Source organism: Acanthochromis polyacanthus, chromosome 20 (genome assembly GCF_021347895.1).
Source record: "Acanthochromis polyacanthus isolate Apoly-LR-REF ecotype Palm Island chromosome 20, KAUST_Apoly_ChrSc, whole genome shotgun sequence".
Classification (NCBI taxonomy): domain Eukaryota; kingdom Metazoa; phylum Chordata; class Actinopteri; family Pomacentridae; genus Acanthochromis; species Acanthochromis polyacanthus.
This window is the reverse complement of record NC_067132.1, coordinates 2,975,690-2,994,909: the sequence shown is the minus strand read 5'-3', so window position 1 is coordinate 2,994,909 and position 19,220 is coordinate 2,975,690. Positions and strand designations below refer to the sequence as shown.

Sequence of the window (19,220 nt, the reverse complement as noted above, 5' to 3'; positions counted from 1 at the left end):
GAAGGTACACTGACCCAGAACTTTTCAGTCCACGTTTTATGGGGATGATCAGAGGGTAGGGAGGCCGTATGTAAACAAAACAGTGAACAGTGGTTAATTTGATTATGGATGCTAGTCAGTAAGAGAGGTTAATACAGCAAAGAACAGAAGGTGGTTGAATCAAGGGGTCTGGCAAACAGGTGCATATAGCAAAGATGTAACAACAGAAGGTAAGAGGGGAGTCTGACAGACAGTAGCAATCACCAAAAGATAAAAGAATTGTGGGAAATGGAATGAAGGAGTGACACGTGACAGTAGAGGGTATCTCTAGCAAAAGGTGTGCTATTTTCTTCATCAGAATTAAACCCCAGTGTGTTCTATGTGCACCCTCAAGACATGACATGACTGCTACCATACATGTTTGTGGGTGTATTTATATTAAATGGGTAAATTTCATAGTGCCGTGATTTCTGATCATCAAGAACTAATAAACGCCCTTCCTCCCATGTTGCCTCCATCTCCCTTTCACCCTGCCGTGTGCACTAGCATGACCGTGCATATACATGCTGGAATACTGTGTGGGTCAGTGAGGCGTCGTCTTGTTTCTCATATACAGGCCAGCTGTGTACAAACACCAGGTTTTATCTATGTATGTTTTTTAAACACATGGAAAGGCCGGCTTCATGACCATGAGGAGATATTAATAGAATTTCACAATAAGTGATTGGATTAGAATCGTTGACTCAGCCTTCAAAATGTGCACTCCCAGCCTCAGTTAGAGGCTTTCTAGATTTAGCCATGTCATGGTTTGGACAGAGACACGCGACATAGAAATAAAGATTTAACAATTTATTTACAATATAACACTCAATGATATAAGGGATAGTGGAACCAAGTATCACAGGACAAGGAAAGTTATCAAGAATGAATACAGAACTTATAAATAAAGCGCAAACAAAGGAGCCTGGGTCAGAAAGCATTCACCAACAGGACAGAACCAGAACTACCAGAGTCCCAAACAGTTTGGGCAGATTTAAACAAATTATGCCCACGTCGACTGAACGAATACTCAGCAGGTTACCATGAAACGAGTTTAGCAATGAAACACACTATACAAAGAAGTGGACTACAATAATACCGACAAATGTAAGCCGAAAGTGAAACTGAAGAAAAGTACAAACACACACATCACACTTAGCCCACAGGGGAAGAGAAGTGGAGGGAGAAGTGTCAGCTGAGCAGAGGAGATGGAGGCCATGACAAGCCGTTGCTCATTCACTGACTATGCCTCAACAGTGACACAGCTTTAGGGGCAACACTGACTTTGGACTGCATAATAAATGTGGTACAAATTAAGCCGTACAGCTGTGAACAAAAGTTTACATACACAGGACCGTTTACTGTGGTAATCTTGTTTCCATTGACTGCAGTAACTGAATTTTTTGTGATGAAATCATTGAAACAAATGTGTTTCTATTACAAAAACAGTCATGCCTTTTAGCTTTTTCATAGGTTCATTGTAGGTCTTCTGGAAATATGAAAAAGTCTGCTCAGTCAGAAATATACATTCAGCAATGCTAGTATTTGATTAAATGTGTCTTGGTCATTTTCATCTCATCTAGCTAGGCACTTTATCTGCTTTGAAATGGCTCCAAGTTACTTTTCTGACTTCAAGTCAATGATTTTATTTTATTTTTTTAATAGATCTTTGCTGAGCTCCTCAGACTTTCTCACTGAGTTTGTAGCTGATTAATGTATCAGAAGGGAGTCATCAGCTGTAGTCAGTCATAATCACTCAGAGGTCAAGAGGCCATGCCACTGGGAAAACTGAATTTACTTAGCTTTCTACATCTCTTGGTAATTCTGTTTGTTCTCTTTATATTTGAGACCCAGCAGATTTTTTCATATTTCTAGAAGTCCTGTAATAAATCTATAAAAGAACATGATTGTTTTTTGTGTGTGAAAATGATGCGTGGGTTTCAATGATTTCATCATAGAAAAGTGTTAAGAGTCATTGGAAACTCAAGACTCGCATGATATACATGGTCCCAAGTGTTTGTAGACTTTTGTTCATGACTTTACATATGCCATGTCAAATACTTGAGTAAAAGATGAGTAAAGAAAGCTTTGATTGACCTCATCTTTATTCAAAATACATGATTAGCCACAAACAAATTGGGAAGAATACATTACTGGAATCGCTTTACATTTGTCTGTAATGCAGTAATGTAGCACATTACTGTTTTTAGATTTAGCTATCACATTACAGTAGTAATTACTAATAAGTTAATGTTACAATGGGGGTGGGGGTGGGGGGTGGGGGGTGGTTGAACCCAAGCGCAGACAAACAGACAGGCTAAATGGTGATGATGAATAAAGGGTTTTTATTAAGAAAAACTCCAAAAATACAATAACCGTGACCAGAACTGGGGAGACAGGGAAAAAAACCAAAGAAACCAAGGCTAAGGAACCAAATGCTTAATATAACAAATCTAAGGGGCGGTACTCACACAACAGAGGAAACTAATAATCGAGGGAGCCAAAGAGACTGAGGATAATCCAAACAACAAAGTCCAAGGGGGGTAATCCACAAAGGTGAAAAGGCACCAAAGTCCAAAAGCAGAAGTAGTCCATAGGAGGAAAATCTTGCGGGGGACAGAGGCTGTGGCAACGTGTGACAAAGGCAATGATCCGGCAGAGAGTGGAAGGGAGAACAGTGCTTATATAGCCGAGGGGAACAGGTGAGTGACGTTTGCTGATTGACTGCAGCTGATGCCCAGGCAGCAATCAGCTGGCAGAGCCAGAGGGCGAGCGACCGGGGGAGAGAGACAGGAGGGAAGGACGACAGACAGAGGGAGACAGAGGTAAACAAGCCAAAACACACACAGAAGGGCAACAATGGGCAAAGGAAGGAAAAGGGGAGGAAAAGGGCAGGAGCAGGAGCATGACCATAACAGTTAATGCTCTGGTGCTCTGTGAATTTCTTCGATATGCATTTCAGTGTCGCTCTTGCTGTAACATTTCTTTATTTCTCCGCATTGCTCTTTGGGCGGCTTTTCACCAACTTTGTTGTTCACTTTGTAGTAATACATCAGAGTTGAACTATCGTGTAAATTAAATCTACTTACCAGGACAGATGTTTTTGCATCTGTAAAGTTTATCATGTTATTAACTGGCAGTTACATGACAATGCTACATCAGGCAATGCTGTGGAGTACGGCAGACGTAATATAAGTAGTTTGACAAATGACACTACTAACAGTGACGTGGGGCCTTGTATTCATGTGGGACATACAACCTATCCAAACATTGCTGCAGGAAACTGTTCAAGAATGGTTTCAGTCAGTCCATATTTCCAGTAGCAGAATTACTGTGATGACTTGCCAAGACTATCACAGGAGCAATTCCCCACAGAAGGAGGCAGACTTTCCTAACCGTTGGTCTGTTTAACAAACAGGCATCAGTGACTCAAACAGCTGTCTATCGATGTTCACCCACCAATGCTATCATCAGTCCTGCTTCCTGAATGGAAACCCTGCACAGGTGGCAGGTGGGTGCTCTGCCTTGCTAAAGGGAAGCCCACGGTTTGTTCCGGTACTGCATTCACAGCTAACCCTCATATCTGAGGGCTGTTCCTTTATCCGCCACCAGAGGACCCAGTGGAAGGGAGCTGTCATCTCCACACCACCAGGTTTACACGATATTAAGCAGGTGGTTTTTAATGCTGAGTGCTGCTCCTGTCGTGTTTGTTATAAATACACTTTCAGTAATTAGACTGATGTTGTGTGATGGGTGGTATACTGCTGTAATGTGTGGTATGCTGCTATAGTGTTCCTTATCCTGCATGTTCTCGAGGCTATTCAGCTTCTGCTTGAAGGACAGATAAATGTGTGTGTGTGTGTGTGTGTGTGTGTGTGTGTGTGTGTGTAGATCATATCTAACAGTGCCGTCTTTGTGTCACAATCAGCCCTTTTGTTTCTCTCCGTTCTGCTGCTGTTCTTATCGCTGTGACATTTGCATGAATTGTGCACGCGGACCGATGGGGCAGAACACTGAACTGTGACACACAAAGATCTGTTCATTTTCAGGAAGATTATCTGGCAGCAAACACAGTCAAAGTGGGACCTTGTACGAAGAATTGAGTCATTTAATTTCTTCTTTACCTCTTGTGGCGTCTGTCCATGAAGATAGTTTGGGTTGGACTAGAAATATGAAGACACAACAGAATGCGTTGTCAGTGATAGGGACTTTAAAAGGAATTCAATTTTTAAAAATATACACGGAGAAATCTCAGAAATGAGATGACCTGCAGAAAATGAAAAGACTGCTTGACTAGCACTCATTCCCTGCTTCCAGGTCTGCAAGTGTTTATTTTTACTGAATTGTAAGCTTTCTATGACAGTAAACTGCACACATACACTTACACAAAAGTTTGGACACAGCTTCTCATTCAGTTCTTTCTATTTATTTGTATTATTTTGAACTTTGTAGATTAATACTGAAGATTAACACTTTTTTGTTTACAACATAATTCCATCTGTATTCTTTTATAGTTTTGATGTCTTCAGAATAAATTTACAATGTAGGAAGTAATGAAATAGAAACCACTGAATGAGAAGGTGTGTTTCAATGTCTTTATTTCTTTAGCAAGGTGAACACAGCATTCTTTGGCAAAATGTTAGTTTTTAAAAATTATTCTATATTTCTCAACTTATTACCTATCTACAGAGCATGACATTATACACACTGGTGTGAGATCAATAAGTTTACCAAAATGTTGAGTATCAGCCTGACCTTCCTCCACTGTTATGACGATGAATCCATGTTTGTGAATTTATTTCTTTTTTAAAACAAAATGAATTGGATTGTACATGTATTATCTTCTTCTGGTATAGTGCTGTAATGTCCTTTCAGTTATTGGGAATCATTAAAATTAATGACATTGCATATTGATTAAAAAAAAAACATCATCAGAAAGCTTCCTTCAAACCTACTCTGAGACTCACTGTAGCTGATCTGAAAACCCACACAGACTACGGTGTGTGTTTGTTTTTGTGTGTTTTGGAGGGTGAGGGAAGGGGGGATGGACTGAGAGAGGAGGGAGGGCTGATTCTGTTCAGTCTGCACCTTAATGGATCCTGCACCATTAGTAAACCATCCACGCTAGCGGGCAAACGACTCGGTTGGCCTGCACGACCCCCCCTGCAGGAGCCCCACTGATGTCAGCCTGGAGAGAGAGAGAGAGAGAGAGAGAGAGAGAGAGAGAGAGAGAGAGAGAGAGAGAGAGAGAGAGAGAGATGGACTGAGTGAGTGAATGTGAGGAAATGAAGCGGTGTCTAATGGGTAGAGAGGCCGGAGAACCAGGAGCACGGAGGGAGGAGGGAGCCGCTGTGTGACGGACCGGAGCAGGGAGGTGAAGAGAGGAGAAGACGCTGCTGCTGCCGCTCTCCTGCTCTGTTCATGGGAGGAGAAAGCAGCAAGTTGACAGCTGAAGCTTACCTCAGCGAATAGTGCAGCAGCGATCAGCCGGGAGCCTCCCTCCTCCTCCTCTTCCTCCTCCTCTTCCTCCTCCTCCGCTGCGCTCTCTCTCCTGCCAGGAGAATAAACCACCTGCTCGGCTGCCTCGCCTCCTCCTCGTTGCCCCTGACTTCTCATTGCCCACTTCCATTTGCCCCCTTGTCGTCGTGCGTCCAGACCGGGATGCGGACCCAGCAAGGCTCGGAGGGGGGCGTGCCCCTGCCCGGGGGGAGCTGTGGCAGCAGCGGCAGCTCCGGGCTGTCACCGGGGTCCGAGTCGGACGGAGGAAGCCCGACAGGCGGAGGGGTGGACGGCATGGTGGACGGAGGTCTCGGGGTGGGTGGATGTATGGGTGGAGGCGGAGGAGGAGGCAGCTTGGGCGGCACTCTGAGGGGGGTCCTGTCTCGCTATTGGAGCTTGGAGAGCCTGCACTCCACCACAGGTAAGAGCCCTGGTCACACACTGCAGGTCTGCCTCTAACACACCAAACTGCAGCATGTCGTTTGTATGTGCACGTATGAAGCCGTGCACACACACTGCACTGCATGCACGTGCACTCCAGCAGACTGACACACTGCCATGAGGTCAGTGTGTGACTGAGGATAGGATGGAGATGCTCTGCTGTGTGTCAGTGTGGCTCATGTGTAGCTGCTGTGCTGATGTGTTTGGGTGGGCCGGTTGCTGGGCTGTGTAGTCATGTAGGAAAACGCCAACAGCTCCGTCTCCTACAGCATCACTTCTTATGGCCTTAAATACGTGTGCTCGTCTTCTACAGGGTGGATGTAAAGGCTGGTTTGTCAAGGTTGCGTTTATTGTCTCCTTCAAGTAGCAGAATCTAAATGATCCCACTCAGCTCTCAGCTTGGAGGCATGGAATCGTTAGATTCTTTTTCAAAATCGCTGCAGAATACATTTGATGGATATTTTCCCTTGTTGGTATGACAGTGACAGCACAAAAAAATGAAGCAACAAAGATTCACAGGCAGATCCACCTTAGCGTTTTCATGATAACATGGTCAGAATCTGTGACATACTTGAGACTTTATTCTCAAATCTATGCGAACTGTAAACATTAGGAACATACAATAGTTATATAGTACTAAGTAGTAAATGACATCATGAAACTAACAAAAAATTTGATTGGACCTTTTTGAGGTTTCATCTCAGCACAAAGAAGTGTTCTGGGTTGTAACTATATCTAATAATTGCCAATGATCAATAGTCATAAATGTGTGAAAACAGTGAGTAAATGTTTTATCACAACAGCTTAAGGTTAAGCAATTGCATTAATGTTTTATTTGACTAACGACCCAAAAGTCTTGTGTTAAATTTCTGTTTGATTTAATGCATAGAACAGAGCTAATTCCCACATTTAGATACTGGAACAGCAGATACCAACAACACATAAGTTGAGTGTTTTATGAGGCATGATGCCAACCCTCTATTTAATATTTTTTCAGTATGATGTGCTGCTATGTTTGGGTTATTCTTTGGGGATGTTTCAGTGTCATGAGCAGTTTTTGCTCATGGGTGCCAGCTGCAGGTCTGATAGCAATGTGTTGTTTTGTAATAACAGCGGCCTGATTGTGTTGAGCTGTTGTCCAATGGTTTTGTGCCTTTGCTTCTTATAATTATTCTGCATGCTCTCCACTCACCAGCCCTACCTGTCAGCCTATTTTCTGTTGCTATCAGAATGTAGTCGTTGCAGCTTTCTAAAGCAGGACCAGGAGAATAACAGAGAGGCCGGCCATCAGCTCAGTGCTTTTGTTGTGAAAAGGAAAAGTGGGAGCAGCCAAATCAGTGGATGGGAGACATATTAGCTCCTTACGCTGTGGCATTTAGCCAGGCTCTGCCTCGTTGAAATGTCATCACATTAGCTTTCTCATGACTCCCGTTGTTGTCCTTCCAGCTTCGTCAGCCAAGCCGTGTGTGTCTGTACGTGCATATGGGTGTGCTGGAGCTGACCTCTCATTTTTAACTCATAAAGGATGGACTGTGTACATTTCAAAGTGGATTCCTACGTTACACCCCGAATACACTTTCTTCTTTCTCAGTATTTTCTGAGCAGCCCTCTGTTCTCTCACACACATAAGGATGCATGCAAACAAACATAGCAGCCTCTAAATGTTTTTAATGTACCCATTTGGATATACATGGACTGACTGGTGTTTCTCAGTGTATGAACCGGAGCAGTAATCATCCATCCATTCTCTCCCAGAAAAAAATAGGGCATAGATGGTCATTGGTTCCATAACTATTTGGTAATCAAGCTTTTGTCACCTAATGCTAATTGTGACTGAGGACTGTCAGGAGTAAAGACACATGTAGTGAAATGATGACAGCATCAGACCTAGGGGGGAAGAGTGTGACTTAATCATGAGAGAACACTTTTGCCTCCTGTCTCTAACTGTCAGTGAAGATTCACGTGATATCTTCTAAAGCCACTGTTGAGCCCTAATTATAGTCCCCTGCAGATGTGCACATGGACAGCTGCAGACAGCACAGACATGTATTTGGTGCTATTATACTACTTTCTAGTCCTTCAGAGGACTCAGTTGCACACATGTGCAGTAGACCATCATCAATGTATTCATCGCATGTACACAACTGCTAAAGTGCACACTACTGTCTTTACAGCGTCTTTGTAGTCTTTGAGTGGACAGTCCATGCAGACCCCCAGAGCCTCCATACGTTGATGCACTCTACTGTACATGAGTCCGTCAAATGGACTAAAAAATAGTGTAGTACCAACAGCTACAGGTCCACGGTGTGGGCAGCTGTCCATGTGCACGTCCACAAGGGTGTATAGTCAATGCTTAACTGCTATTATGATCTTTCTGTATTATTAATCCGCCAAGGAACACAGTGGAGTTATGAGACAATCATCATACGTTTGTCCAAAACAGACTGACAGATCTGGATGGAATTTCCAGGGAAGCTCAGGAATGACACAAGGATCACTCATTAGATTTTGGCAGTGATGCAGCGTATAGTCTGGATCCACAGATTTGTTAAGGATTTCATTATCACTGTTAGATATTGTGTGAGCTCTCAGTGCTTTTCTTGTTTATGAAGGTGGAAAACGTGCTTTGGAACAAGTATAGTGTCTGTACTTGTTCTGCCCAACACATTGGCCCAGGACAACATTGACATCAACAGTTCAGATTAAAATTTGTTCACTTTAGCATCAGGTGTCATGCATGCATCCCAGAGTGTGAGTACTGCCACTGATGCAGAAAGCTGCTGACTCACTGACATTTATCCTTATCACTACTAAAATAAGACTGGTTTCTTCTATGGCCACTACAGCATCAGTAATTACCTCCGCCAAGGAGGTTATGTGACACCCGGTGTTTGTTTGTGTGTCTGTCTGTCTGTCTGTCTGTCTGTCTGTCTGTCTGTCTGTCTGTTAGCAAGGTAACTCAAAAACGCCTGGGCAGATTCACATGACATTTTGAGGGGATGTAGACTATGGTAAGAGGAAGAGCTGATTTAATTTTGGTGGCAATCCGGAAAGGATCCTGGATTCTGGATCACTTTGAATTTTTTAGTATGTGGTCCAAAATATGACAAAAACATCATAGGTTTGTATGTCATCCAACAAGTTGGAGCAAGGTGTCCAGATAGCTCAACTTTTTAAGAAGGTGATTCGTAAACAGAACTGTGTCAGAGATGCAGGTTTGATTCCAGCTCATGATCCTTTACTGCATGGGTTTCCTGTTTTCCTCTCTATCCTTGGCAGAGGTCTGCACTCTCTGAGTGCTTTTCTAGTATTAGTAGAGTGATGTTTGTCATTTGTGCTAATATCTTGCCAATGGCATTTAAAAAAAAGAACAGTTTCATAAACAACTAAATATCAGTTGTGTTTCTATTACAGTAATCAGTATAGAAAGTGCCGATTAATGACCTCCTACAGTGAATATTACAAAAGAGGAGTAATTTCCTACAGTTTTTGGGCATACAGAGCTGAATGAGAGAATCAGAAGCATTGTGCAACATTGTTTTTGTCCTTGACAAGTAGGAGAGTGAATTTTGGAGTTTAGATTTTCACCGATTGAGATTAGGAAAGAAGTTTAATCTGATTTAGGTTGGAGGGTTGTGTTGTGTCCCTCCACTGGCAAACTGACAGACGGACATCTGTCTGCTGCACAATACTGAGCCTCTGTTACCGATAAGAACACGCATTTAACACTCACAGGCATGCTCTGCCCTTACTGAGTTCAGTAAATAAGTGGGTTATTAAGTGTTATTAGTAATTCCATTGATAACAGTAATGAAAAATGCCTCTTTGCATTTTAGGACTTTCTTGTTAATCAGTGACCCACGTTGCGTTCAAATGCCCACCAAATAATGTGTAAATTGTACTGAGCCCACAAGAAGCACTTTTATCATTAATAACCAAACTGCATTTCTGGTACGCTCCATTGGTTTTGTCACATAGTCAGCAGTAGTGGGATATTTATAATTTTCTGATTCCAAACTGAAAATGTGACGTCAGAGATGCAAAGATTCAACAGAATGTATTCTTTTTGGCCAGAAACGTTGTTATTTTAGATTCTGGTGTACGCATTTTAGAGCAAGAAATAATCACCGTGTTACTAAGCTGAATTTTTAGGGCTTGCTTTCCTCACAGCAACAACCAGTGAACATATGTCATCTAAAACATCTTAAATTTAGCACTTTCAGATTTTTGCCTTAATGAAAAGTGCATTACAAATAAAATTTATTATTATTATTATTAGTAGTAGTAGTAGTAGTAGTACTATATGTATGGTTGCATCAAAATGTAACCAGTCATGACATTCAGTGTGATGGAAAATATCTTCATGACAAATTTGAGGCAGGAAGGAAATCAATGGCAGTCTGTTTTATATTGTTTTTTTTTCCTAAAAATAAGGGGGATCACACGAAAGCACCATGGTATTCACCCTTTCAGTTCAGTCAGTGACTGAGGAGTAGTATCTCTCTCATGACTCTTATTTAAATTCACTGCTTACTCAGTTGCCTGCTTTCAGATATATTATATGGCTAAAAGTATGTGGACACATACACGATATGTCTAGCTACTCTGGGAAATTGTTCTGATAGATGAATTGCAGGTATTTGCTCCCATTCAGATATGACAGCATTGATGGTGGTGATGAAGCCTGGCTCCATATTGGTGTTCATCCCAGCGATGGTGAATGGGTATGAGGACATGTCTCTGTCAAGACTTTAACAGACCGTTTATTCATGTTCAGATTAAAGCAACAGGAAATAGAAAATCACAAACTATTGACACAAAGTTAAAACTCATGTCACTTTTTTCTTTAGTGTCAGTGTACACCGATCTGGCATAACATTATGACCACCTGCCTAATATTGTGATGGTCGACCGTGTGTGGACAAAAATGCTCTGAACCATTGGGCCTGGACCTCTCAGGGTTGTGTTATGGGGTGTGGCACCAGGACGTTGGCAGTGGATCCTTTGGGTACTCTGGATTGTGCGACCTGTTCCAGTCCTGTTGATGTTTGATCAGAATGGGGTATAGGAAGTTTGGAGGTCAAATCAACATCTTGGGCGATTGTCATGTTCCTCAAGATGTTTCTGATTGTTTAATGTTTTTGCAGTGTGGTGAGGTCCATTGTCCTGCGGGGGTAGGCTGGTGGCATTAAGGATGCTTTCTCTGGGACAAAGTTTGTTTGGGTGTCTAAATCTCATCAACACGGACGACAAAATCCAAGGTTTCCCAGCAGAACGTTGCATTGTAACAAGATGATCAATGCTATTCACTTCACCTATCAAGTGGTCAAAAGTTCACTTTAGTATTGGGATCATGGTGTTGACAAAATTTTGGTCAGACCGTGTACGTAGATTTGAATCTAGAATCTGGAGTCAGTTTCCAGCCCTTGTTGGAGTTTATTCTCTTTCATTTACCATCATGCAGCATAACATGCTCTCTTCCTGCAATGGTACATTCTGTCCTCTGCAGGGTTCGGTGACGCCTAGCCCCAATCCACTGTTACTCATGTCACTTGTTCGTCTTGCAGTGTGTGCTTTGCTGCCCTGAGATCAATGAAATTTGTGAAAAAGACAGCACAAAGATCGCATATTTGAACATGTCTTTTTGAACATGACCTTTGCCTCTTTGTTAGCCAATAAATTTAAGTAAGACCAGCTAGCATCTGTGCAGCACATTGTACCACCCAAACACACACACACTGCTAACCATCCTCGTGTGTGGGCCAAGCAACTGTGAGGAGAGGAACAAACGATGTCTGAAAGCATCCATCACATCATAATGGGAGGCATAGTCCTCTCTTGGAAATAGGTCGGCATGGAATGACCATTTAGCTTGAGGCGTGTTCGAGTTCCGTCCAAGTTTCTTAGTTGAGACGGGGATAAAGGAAGCAAACAAAATAACCACAAGGATTTCCTAGTTTTATAATTTTTTTAAATCAACTCTGTCATTAAATCCATTACAACTTCAGGAGTCTGCAGTGGTTGTAACCAGAGGAAAACAGTTCTGTCACTGTTCAGAGTGTAAAGTTGTTCACAGCTGGTAAATAGGTGTAGAATTCAGGATATTCAGATGTTGTCAAACTTAACTTTAGTGAAGTTGTTGCCAGCAGCAGCCTCTTGCTGTTTGGTAACATAAACGTGAATGGTCAGTTAAACACACGGAAAGACTTGCACTTTGTTTGGCAGGGGAAAATAACAGAATAACAGTTTTATGTCTCTGCAGATTTACAGTTGTCTAGGTTGTGATAGTCATTGAAGCTTTACTAAAAAACAACAGGACTTCTCTTTTTTGGTTTTTGAAATTGTTCAGGTCTATCAGGATGGTCTTGGATTCATCTTGGCCCCTCACACTCACATTCTTGCCCCAACAGGTTCACTTTTTACCTCCTCACAGTGTGGAATTCCTTGTAATTTTTTTGATAATGCTTTGTATTTTGCATATTGCACCTAAAAACACTTGGATGTGTCTTTATAGCCTTTCCCCATCCTGTGAACAGCCACAATGTGCAATTCTCTCTCAGTAACAGACCCAAATATCAGGTTTCATACCGTACACGAGGTCGCAGAGTTTTCTTAACACAACATGACAGATGAACTTAAGGGAAATGTATTTTCTCATGTTATTGTGCCATGTAGTGATACAAAAATGTCTCTAGTCCCAATCTAGTTATCATCATTACATGTAGTCAGATGTAAAGATCTGAGCCACTTCTGGCTCTGAGGACCAAATCTTCGAAATAGTAGAGCCATTACCAGTGTATTTGGGAGAGAGGGACAACCAATCAACTGGCACAGTTAAGGGAAGGTGTCAGAACAGGTCAAATTCACTGCGGCTATGCCTTACATCTTACAAAACGTATACATTACTCTCCTATCATTGTGCTGTCTGGTATCACAGGACACCTTCAGAGGGGTGTTAGAACCGATATCTGCACAGGTTGCACCTACATTATATTAAGGAGGAGTTATTAGAATGTTTTGCAGTAAGGGCAGAGCATGCCTGTGAGTGTTCTCCTTAGTATAAACATTATTTCATTATTAAGCTGACACTGAGAACAGTTTCATGCCTTTTTCCATTTAAAGATGATTACAAATGTTTGAATATTTGTTTTGTCTGTAACATCAGTAACCAAATCCGATTCAACAGGGCGTTCAACAGAATGCTGATTCATTCTGGATTTGAATTTGTCAGTGTGTTACCACACCTCAACCTCCACAGAGAGAAAGACTTTAAAACCAATAAACTAGCATAGCTTCTTTAGGACTGATCAAGATAATAATTATTAGTAATCAAACAGACTAACATATGGACTAAACTAACATTTGAAACCAATATACGTTTGCAGTGAAAATGAAAATCTTGTATTTTGCTGGACATTGTTGAAAACCGCAAAATGACTATAGTTAGAGGTAACTGCATCACGTACCGCACATTTAATCTAATATATTTTATTGAGAATTGGTTAAAAAAGTGAGTGATAATTCACGGTTGATCTGTTTGTATGGCAACATTTTCTTTCTTACATGACTCCGTATATTGATAGTTTAAGTCATCAGCAATTAATATCCTGTCTGAGTTTAGTGTCATGTTGTCACCAAATTTAGAGGATTCACCAAAAATCCATAGTCTCTAGTGACTTTCTATCAATAAGGACTGATTTAAGTGGTTATGGTTAACAGCATTGTTCAGTGCACATTTTGGTTCCTTCCCTGTTTGTGTTAGAACAAATATGCATACATTATGCTGTTTTTTTATCCTTTTCTTGATATTGCTCATGTTGAGGAATTTAAGTATTAATTCAAGTTATATTTTATAAAACTTTATTTTTTATATATATTTTTATATTTTTATAAAACTTTGCTTTAATGATAATGGTAGATTGTTTGCATTTAAATTAACGGGTAGCATGCCAGCATGTCAGATGCAAGATGGTGACCTTTGTCATGGTAAACATTAGACCTGCTACACCTCAGGATGCTAACAGGGTGTCTTATCTGCAGCTTTGTCAGCAGTTCTTTATTAATACACAAACACAGATGTGAGGTGGTTTGTTTGTTGTTGATGAGGTTTGAAGAGTGCATACTTGTCTTTCTCATTTGCCTGTCTCCCAGTTTTGATTCTCGGATGCTGTGTTGTATGTAGCTGCTTCATGTAGGACAAATGTGTCCAGTAAATCATTTTAAAATCTGCACAACCATAGTAATGGCTATTAGGTAGAACATATAGACATTCATAGGTATTATTATTGCTAAAACGATTAGACTTGACAGCACCCAGTGGCACAGAAAGCTAAAATTATGTCTCTTTGTTGTAGAAAGGAGTGAGGAGGAAGAAAAGATTGCCTCTCTGTTTCTGGTCTCTCATTGGCAGGTGGATAGTGAGAAGCCTTTCTCCTTTAAATAGATTTTATTTGATGGTAAGGCATGCCAACCCTCCAGCCCCCCCTAGGCTGAGAGGAACTGAAGCTGAAACTCTCTCCCTCTCTCCCTCTCTCCCTCTCTGCTCTCTCTCTCTCTCTCTCTCTCCTTTTCTCTCTTCATTGCATCTATCACTTCCTTGCCTGTTCCTCCCCTGGCCTCATTGCCACTCTGTCACTGCTGGGAAGGGCAGAGCAGGGTAAACAGGGTTGAAGTGGCCGCCTCCATGCCGACCGCTCACACTGATGCAGACTTACAGGCAGGCAGAGAGACAGCAGCACAGGCAGAATTTGGTTGTTAAGGTGGACAGAGATTTGTAATTTCAGACTGACAAATGTCTACAAGTGCCACCACACTCACAGCCATACCTTCTTTACCAGTGTCTCTTTTTTTTACACAGCATTGTGTTTCAAACCATTACTCATTCCTGTCCTTATGGAGTGTTTGCTACACTTTTTTTTTTTTTTTTTTAAATGTTTGTAAGCGCCTCTTTTCTACAACATAGTGTGGACACACAACTAACATCACACCACAGAGGGGCAGTTTAGGAGAAGAAGTGCAGTCTGCACCTTATGAATGTTATCACTGGTGTTCAGGAACTATCTACTCCACGCATAAACACAGCAACAAATCAACAGATATGAAATAAATACCAGTACTGTAAAGTCAAGTCACAGTTTGCTGTTGAAATCTCAGCAGTTATTCATGGCTAATATCAAATTACATATTTAAATATAGCCATTGGTTTAAATACTAAAGGAATGGCTCACCTAAATTACTGTGAAAAGCCACATTTTTATCACTGTGCTGTAGTAGCATACATATCATGATGGTAGTTTTGGTCATTATTTGTTTCTACTTCACCTGTCTCCATCCCAGTATGATAAAACTGTAAAACAACATTTTACAGTATATTCACAAGAAGTGATAAGCAGGGTCAAAGGACTGTTTTTTTTTAAATCATTCGTTATTTTACAAGGTAGAATCAGCTGAGAACAATTTCTCATTTACAGTGATGACCTGGCAAGAGGCCCCAGCTGGAAGAAAGACAACAACTAAACAATACGTATACAAAAAATGACATACAAGTGTTTAAACAGAGATTAAAACAGCCTAATTTAATGCTAGCTATTCAGTGAAAACAGTCAGCATGTCAGTGGTCAGCTAGGGTCTGCTGCAGCTTCTGATTAAACATGTAAAGTGATGGGAGAGATGGCAGCTTCAGAGATTTTTGGAGGGAGTTGCAGCGGCAAAATGGAAGGAATTCTGGCCAAAGACAGTGTGAACTTTGGGGATAGAGAGTGTTATGAGATCACTGGAGCTCAGGTGGTAGTTGTTATGGGAGGGTGTAGGAGGTTGGAGAGGTACTGAGGTGTCTTCCCTGTTAAGGTCATGGTAGATGAGTAGAAGCCAGTGCTGGAGTCGCCTGGTGTAAAGGGAGGGCCAACCCACCAGTTTGTAAAGGTCACAATGATGGGTGGAGAAAGGAACACTGGTAGCAAGATGGATGTCTGAGTGATGGAGGACGTCAAACCTGTTAAGGGAACACTTGGGAGCCATTTCCTAGATGACATCGCCGTAGTTGAACATGGGGAGGATGTTCATCTTCACCAGAGCGTTTTTGGCAGAGTATGTAAAGGAGGCCTTGTTACAGTAAAGGAACCCAGTCTGGATTTGATTTTAGTCTGTAGAATGTTGATGTGAGGAATGAAAGAGAGTGAAGAGTCCAGCCAGAGGCCAAGGTACTTGTGGGAATTGACGAACTCCAGATCTGAGCCATCTACACAGGTGATCTTTGAGGGGCTGGAGACACTGTTTGTCCGGTATGTATGAACCAAATACATATAAACATTTAGCCATCCTTATTCTGATCAGGCAGACTGTAAAGCATACCTGATGCTGTAGTTTGCTGGGTGACTCTAGCACATTGCTCTTCCTTGCCTTACAACATTACATGGGCATAACACGCTTTAGGTCTCGTGGCTAAATGGCAAAACCTGTGCTTTTTGGTGAATTGTAGAATCTGTTGGCATGTCCATATGAAACAGAAGTTGTCTTATCTCACTCTTGTCTGTCTGAAACATTTATTTTCTTCTTCATGCATTTCCCACTTTTTTAATCCTTTCAGTCAGTTCCATTCTCTGAGCTGCCAAAAGTCACCTTCCTCCTGATGCCTTCTGCTTCCTTCACAGATGCATTGACATAATCCTGTCCTCAGGTACATCTGGTTTGTCGTGTACATTTCCTTTCAGTCTGTTTCTTTTTAAAGAGCCCCTCTATTTGAAACTGCCCGTGTTTCTGACTGGCTGCAGTCATTGGTTCTACTTTAATGTCTTTTCTTCAGCAGTACTGACAGCCATGAACTCTGCTGGTCTAATAGTGAGCTGCAGTGTGTCTGTAGGCTTGCCATAGTTTTTAACCATTTCCTTCACAATAAAAGAATTATCTCCAGTGAAGGATAGCATATACTTGAAATCCACACAGATCAGAGATGTGGGGTGGGGGCCATGTGGGGCCATGAAGACTGTAGACGATAAAACTATGCTTTGAGATCAACAAAAGCAGAATAACAGGATGTTGCGTTCGCTTTTGGTCTGACTTAAAGGAATGGCTTTACAGTGGAGTGAAGGTTCCTGAGAACAAACAGGCCTATTTCAGAACCTGACATGTTAAAAATATAATTTTGCTTTGGCCAGAGCTTTTTTGGGCTGTTTATTTGAAATATTTATGAATTGTATGGCCATGTGTTGATGCGTCTCATAAACACTTGAAATCTGGTCCTGTCTGGAAGTGAACAGCAGACTTTGGGTGTACGTTCATATACCACGGCCCTACTAGACACCTTAAGGTGCCGACTCTTACTAAAAAAGCCACGAGCAATTGATATTTCCGTACTGATGATGCTACAACATAAAGGTTAGCTCCTGGAGCCTAAGCATCAAGACTTCACAGTAATTTGTATTGAACTTTTAATAAATCAATTGAGATTAATATCTCTTTTTGAGGGAGACCAAGATGGCATGTCATTTTGAAGTTACAAATAATTGTAAAATCAAGCAATTTAACAAGACAAAAATAAAACACATTAAAAACAATTAAGGGATTAAGGTACACAAAACAAGATTTAGTGTAAGAATAGCAAGCTACACATCTTTGGATTAAAGCTTTAAACTCTTTCTGGAAGACAAAATCATTAACCTGTAATGTTTTCTAAAGAGTATTCCAGGACTAGGGCACTAAATGGCAGTTCAGAGCTAATCTTGAGCACCAAGAAATAACTTCTGTGGATCAGTGATAGAAGTAACAGAAAACAAGAAGTTTTACCAAACTTGGACCGCCCAGCGACAAAAATGACCCCTGTGACCTTGAAAATGAGGTCAAGGTCACCAAATTCGAACTTGACCTGTGTCTTATTATGGTACACCTGTGTACCAAATATGGTGAGGCTACATCAATATTTTATCGAGTTATCGCACGGAAACCAAAGTGTTACAGACAAACAAGCAAGACCATGCAGCTGAAAACAATACCTTCCGGAAAACACTGTTTTGCCGGGCGGTAATAACACAGGAATGAAAGAAGTTTATCTCTTAATATCAGAAAGCTTGCATTACAAATCTCTGTTGCTAGTACTTCTGTGAATTTTCAGGTCTGCATTGTTCTGCAGGACAAAGCCAACATGACAGAAGCCTGTCTTATGGGCAGAGACATGTCTGTTGTGAAGCTGTTAAATCGGTTTTCTGTAAAAGTTGCAGTGACAGTTTTTGTTATTGTTGTTGTTGTTTTTGTTTTTTGGGAACTGCTGTTAAAATACAGAGAAAATAATGCACAACTATTCCTTTTCGTAGACACTACACTAAATTTTAAATCAATAAACTAACTGTATTTCTTAACTGTTATATCTTATTTATTTTTCAGGAAGTAAGTTTAATAAAACATAAAAGAATATAGCTAAAACCACTTTTATGTCGTAGAGGAGATTCCTTCCATGCCAGATCTGTCTACAAAACCTCTGCCATTCGTTTTTCTCCTTTGCAGTGCGAGATAAAAAGAAAGAAAACCTGTACTTATATAAAGCTGGCAACTTCAAGATTGTCTGTTTTGAATTGCTAAATAAGTTTCAAACATATTGAGGTACTGATATTGCTGTGGGTTGCAGGGTGGGACCTACCCAGCAGTGCACAGGCACTGGATGGCACAACAATAATAATGAACAATAATTAATTCCTGCTTGTTCTCACAGTATTTTATTTAATCAACACATGTGATTATGTGATTACCATTACACTGATGTCAAGGAGTGGATATCTGAAAGGACGTTTTTAGATTTCAGATCAAAAGCATGTTGATATGGCATAAAGCCATCACTTTAACAGACAGATGATGTAAGATGTTTCTGAAAGAAGACTGGCTCTACCTTTCCTTCTTCCTTCTTCGTATTCTTCATCCACCCATCCCCCTCTTTCACCCCACCTCTCTTTGACATTTATGTGATAATAATGCCAGTAAAGGTGTGCAGCAGAAGCATGGTGGATGCTGAGGGTTTTGCAGACTTGCTGAGAGGGAAGGTGTGTATTTGTCTGTGTCATATTGTGTTTAGTGGCAGTCAATGCGTTGTGTCCTTGCACTGTATACATGGTCACAGTCTCATACTGTCCATGTATGGCTGTAAACACAACCACAGCTGAAAGCAGCTCGGCATAGCACTTCCTTGCACATACTTGCACCTCCTCCCTTCATCCCTCCCATTCGCTCTGTCATTCCTTTTCATTTCACTTGGTCAGACCCTGGAAGAGTTCTTCAGG

At 41.2% G+C, this 19,220-nt stretch overlaps 1 protein-coding gene and 1 long non-coding RNA gene across 5 annotated transcripts in view; one reads left to right on the top strand and one right to left on the bottom strand.

Annotated features, from left to right (window-relative positions):
* arhgef4 (Rho guanine nucleotide exchange factor (GEF) 4) overlaps positions 1-19,220 on the top strand; it is a 173,044-nt gene that overhangs the window by 81,187 nt on the left and 72,637 nt on the right. Inside the window, exon 1 of one of the 4 annotated variants that reach the window (XM_051940016.1) lies at positions 5,557-5,938. The exons of the other annotated variants lie outside the window; for them this stretch is intronic. Coding sequence (XP_051795976.1) covers positions 5,680-5,938 — 259 coding nt within the window. The 5' untranslated portion in view covers positions 5,557-5,679. Of the gene's footprint in view, positions 1-5,556; positions 5,939-19,220 lie in introns of those variants that run through there. 4 annotated transcript variants of the gene reach the window in all.
* On the bottom strand, positions 2,344-5,603 carry LOC110964638 (uncharacterized). The gene is made up of 3 exons (XR_002596613.2): positions 5,479-5,603; positions 5,107-5,206; positions 2,344-4,181 (listed from the first exon to the last, which is right to left on the bottom strand). It is a non-coding gene; the product is annotated as an uncharacterized LOC110964638 (long non-coding RNA).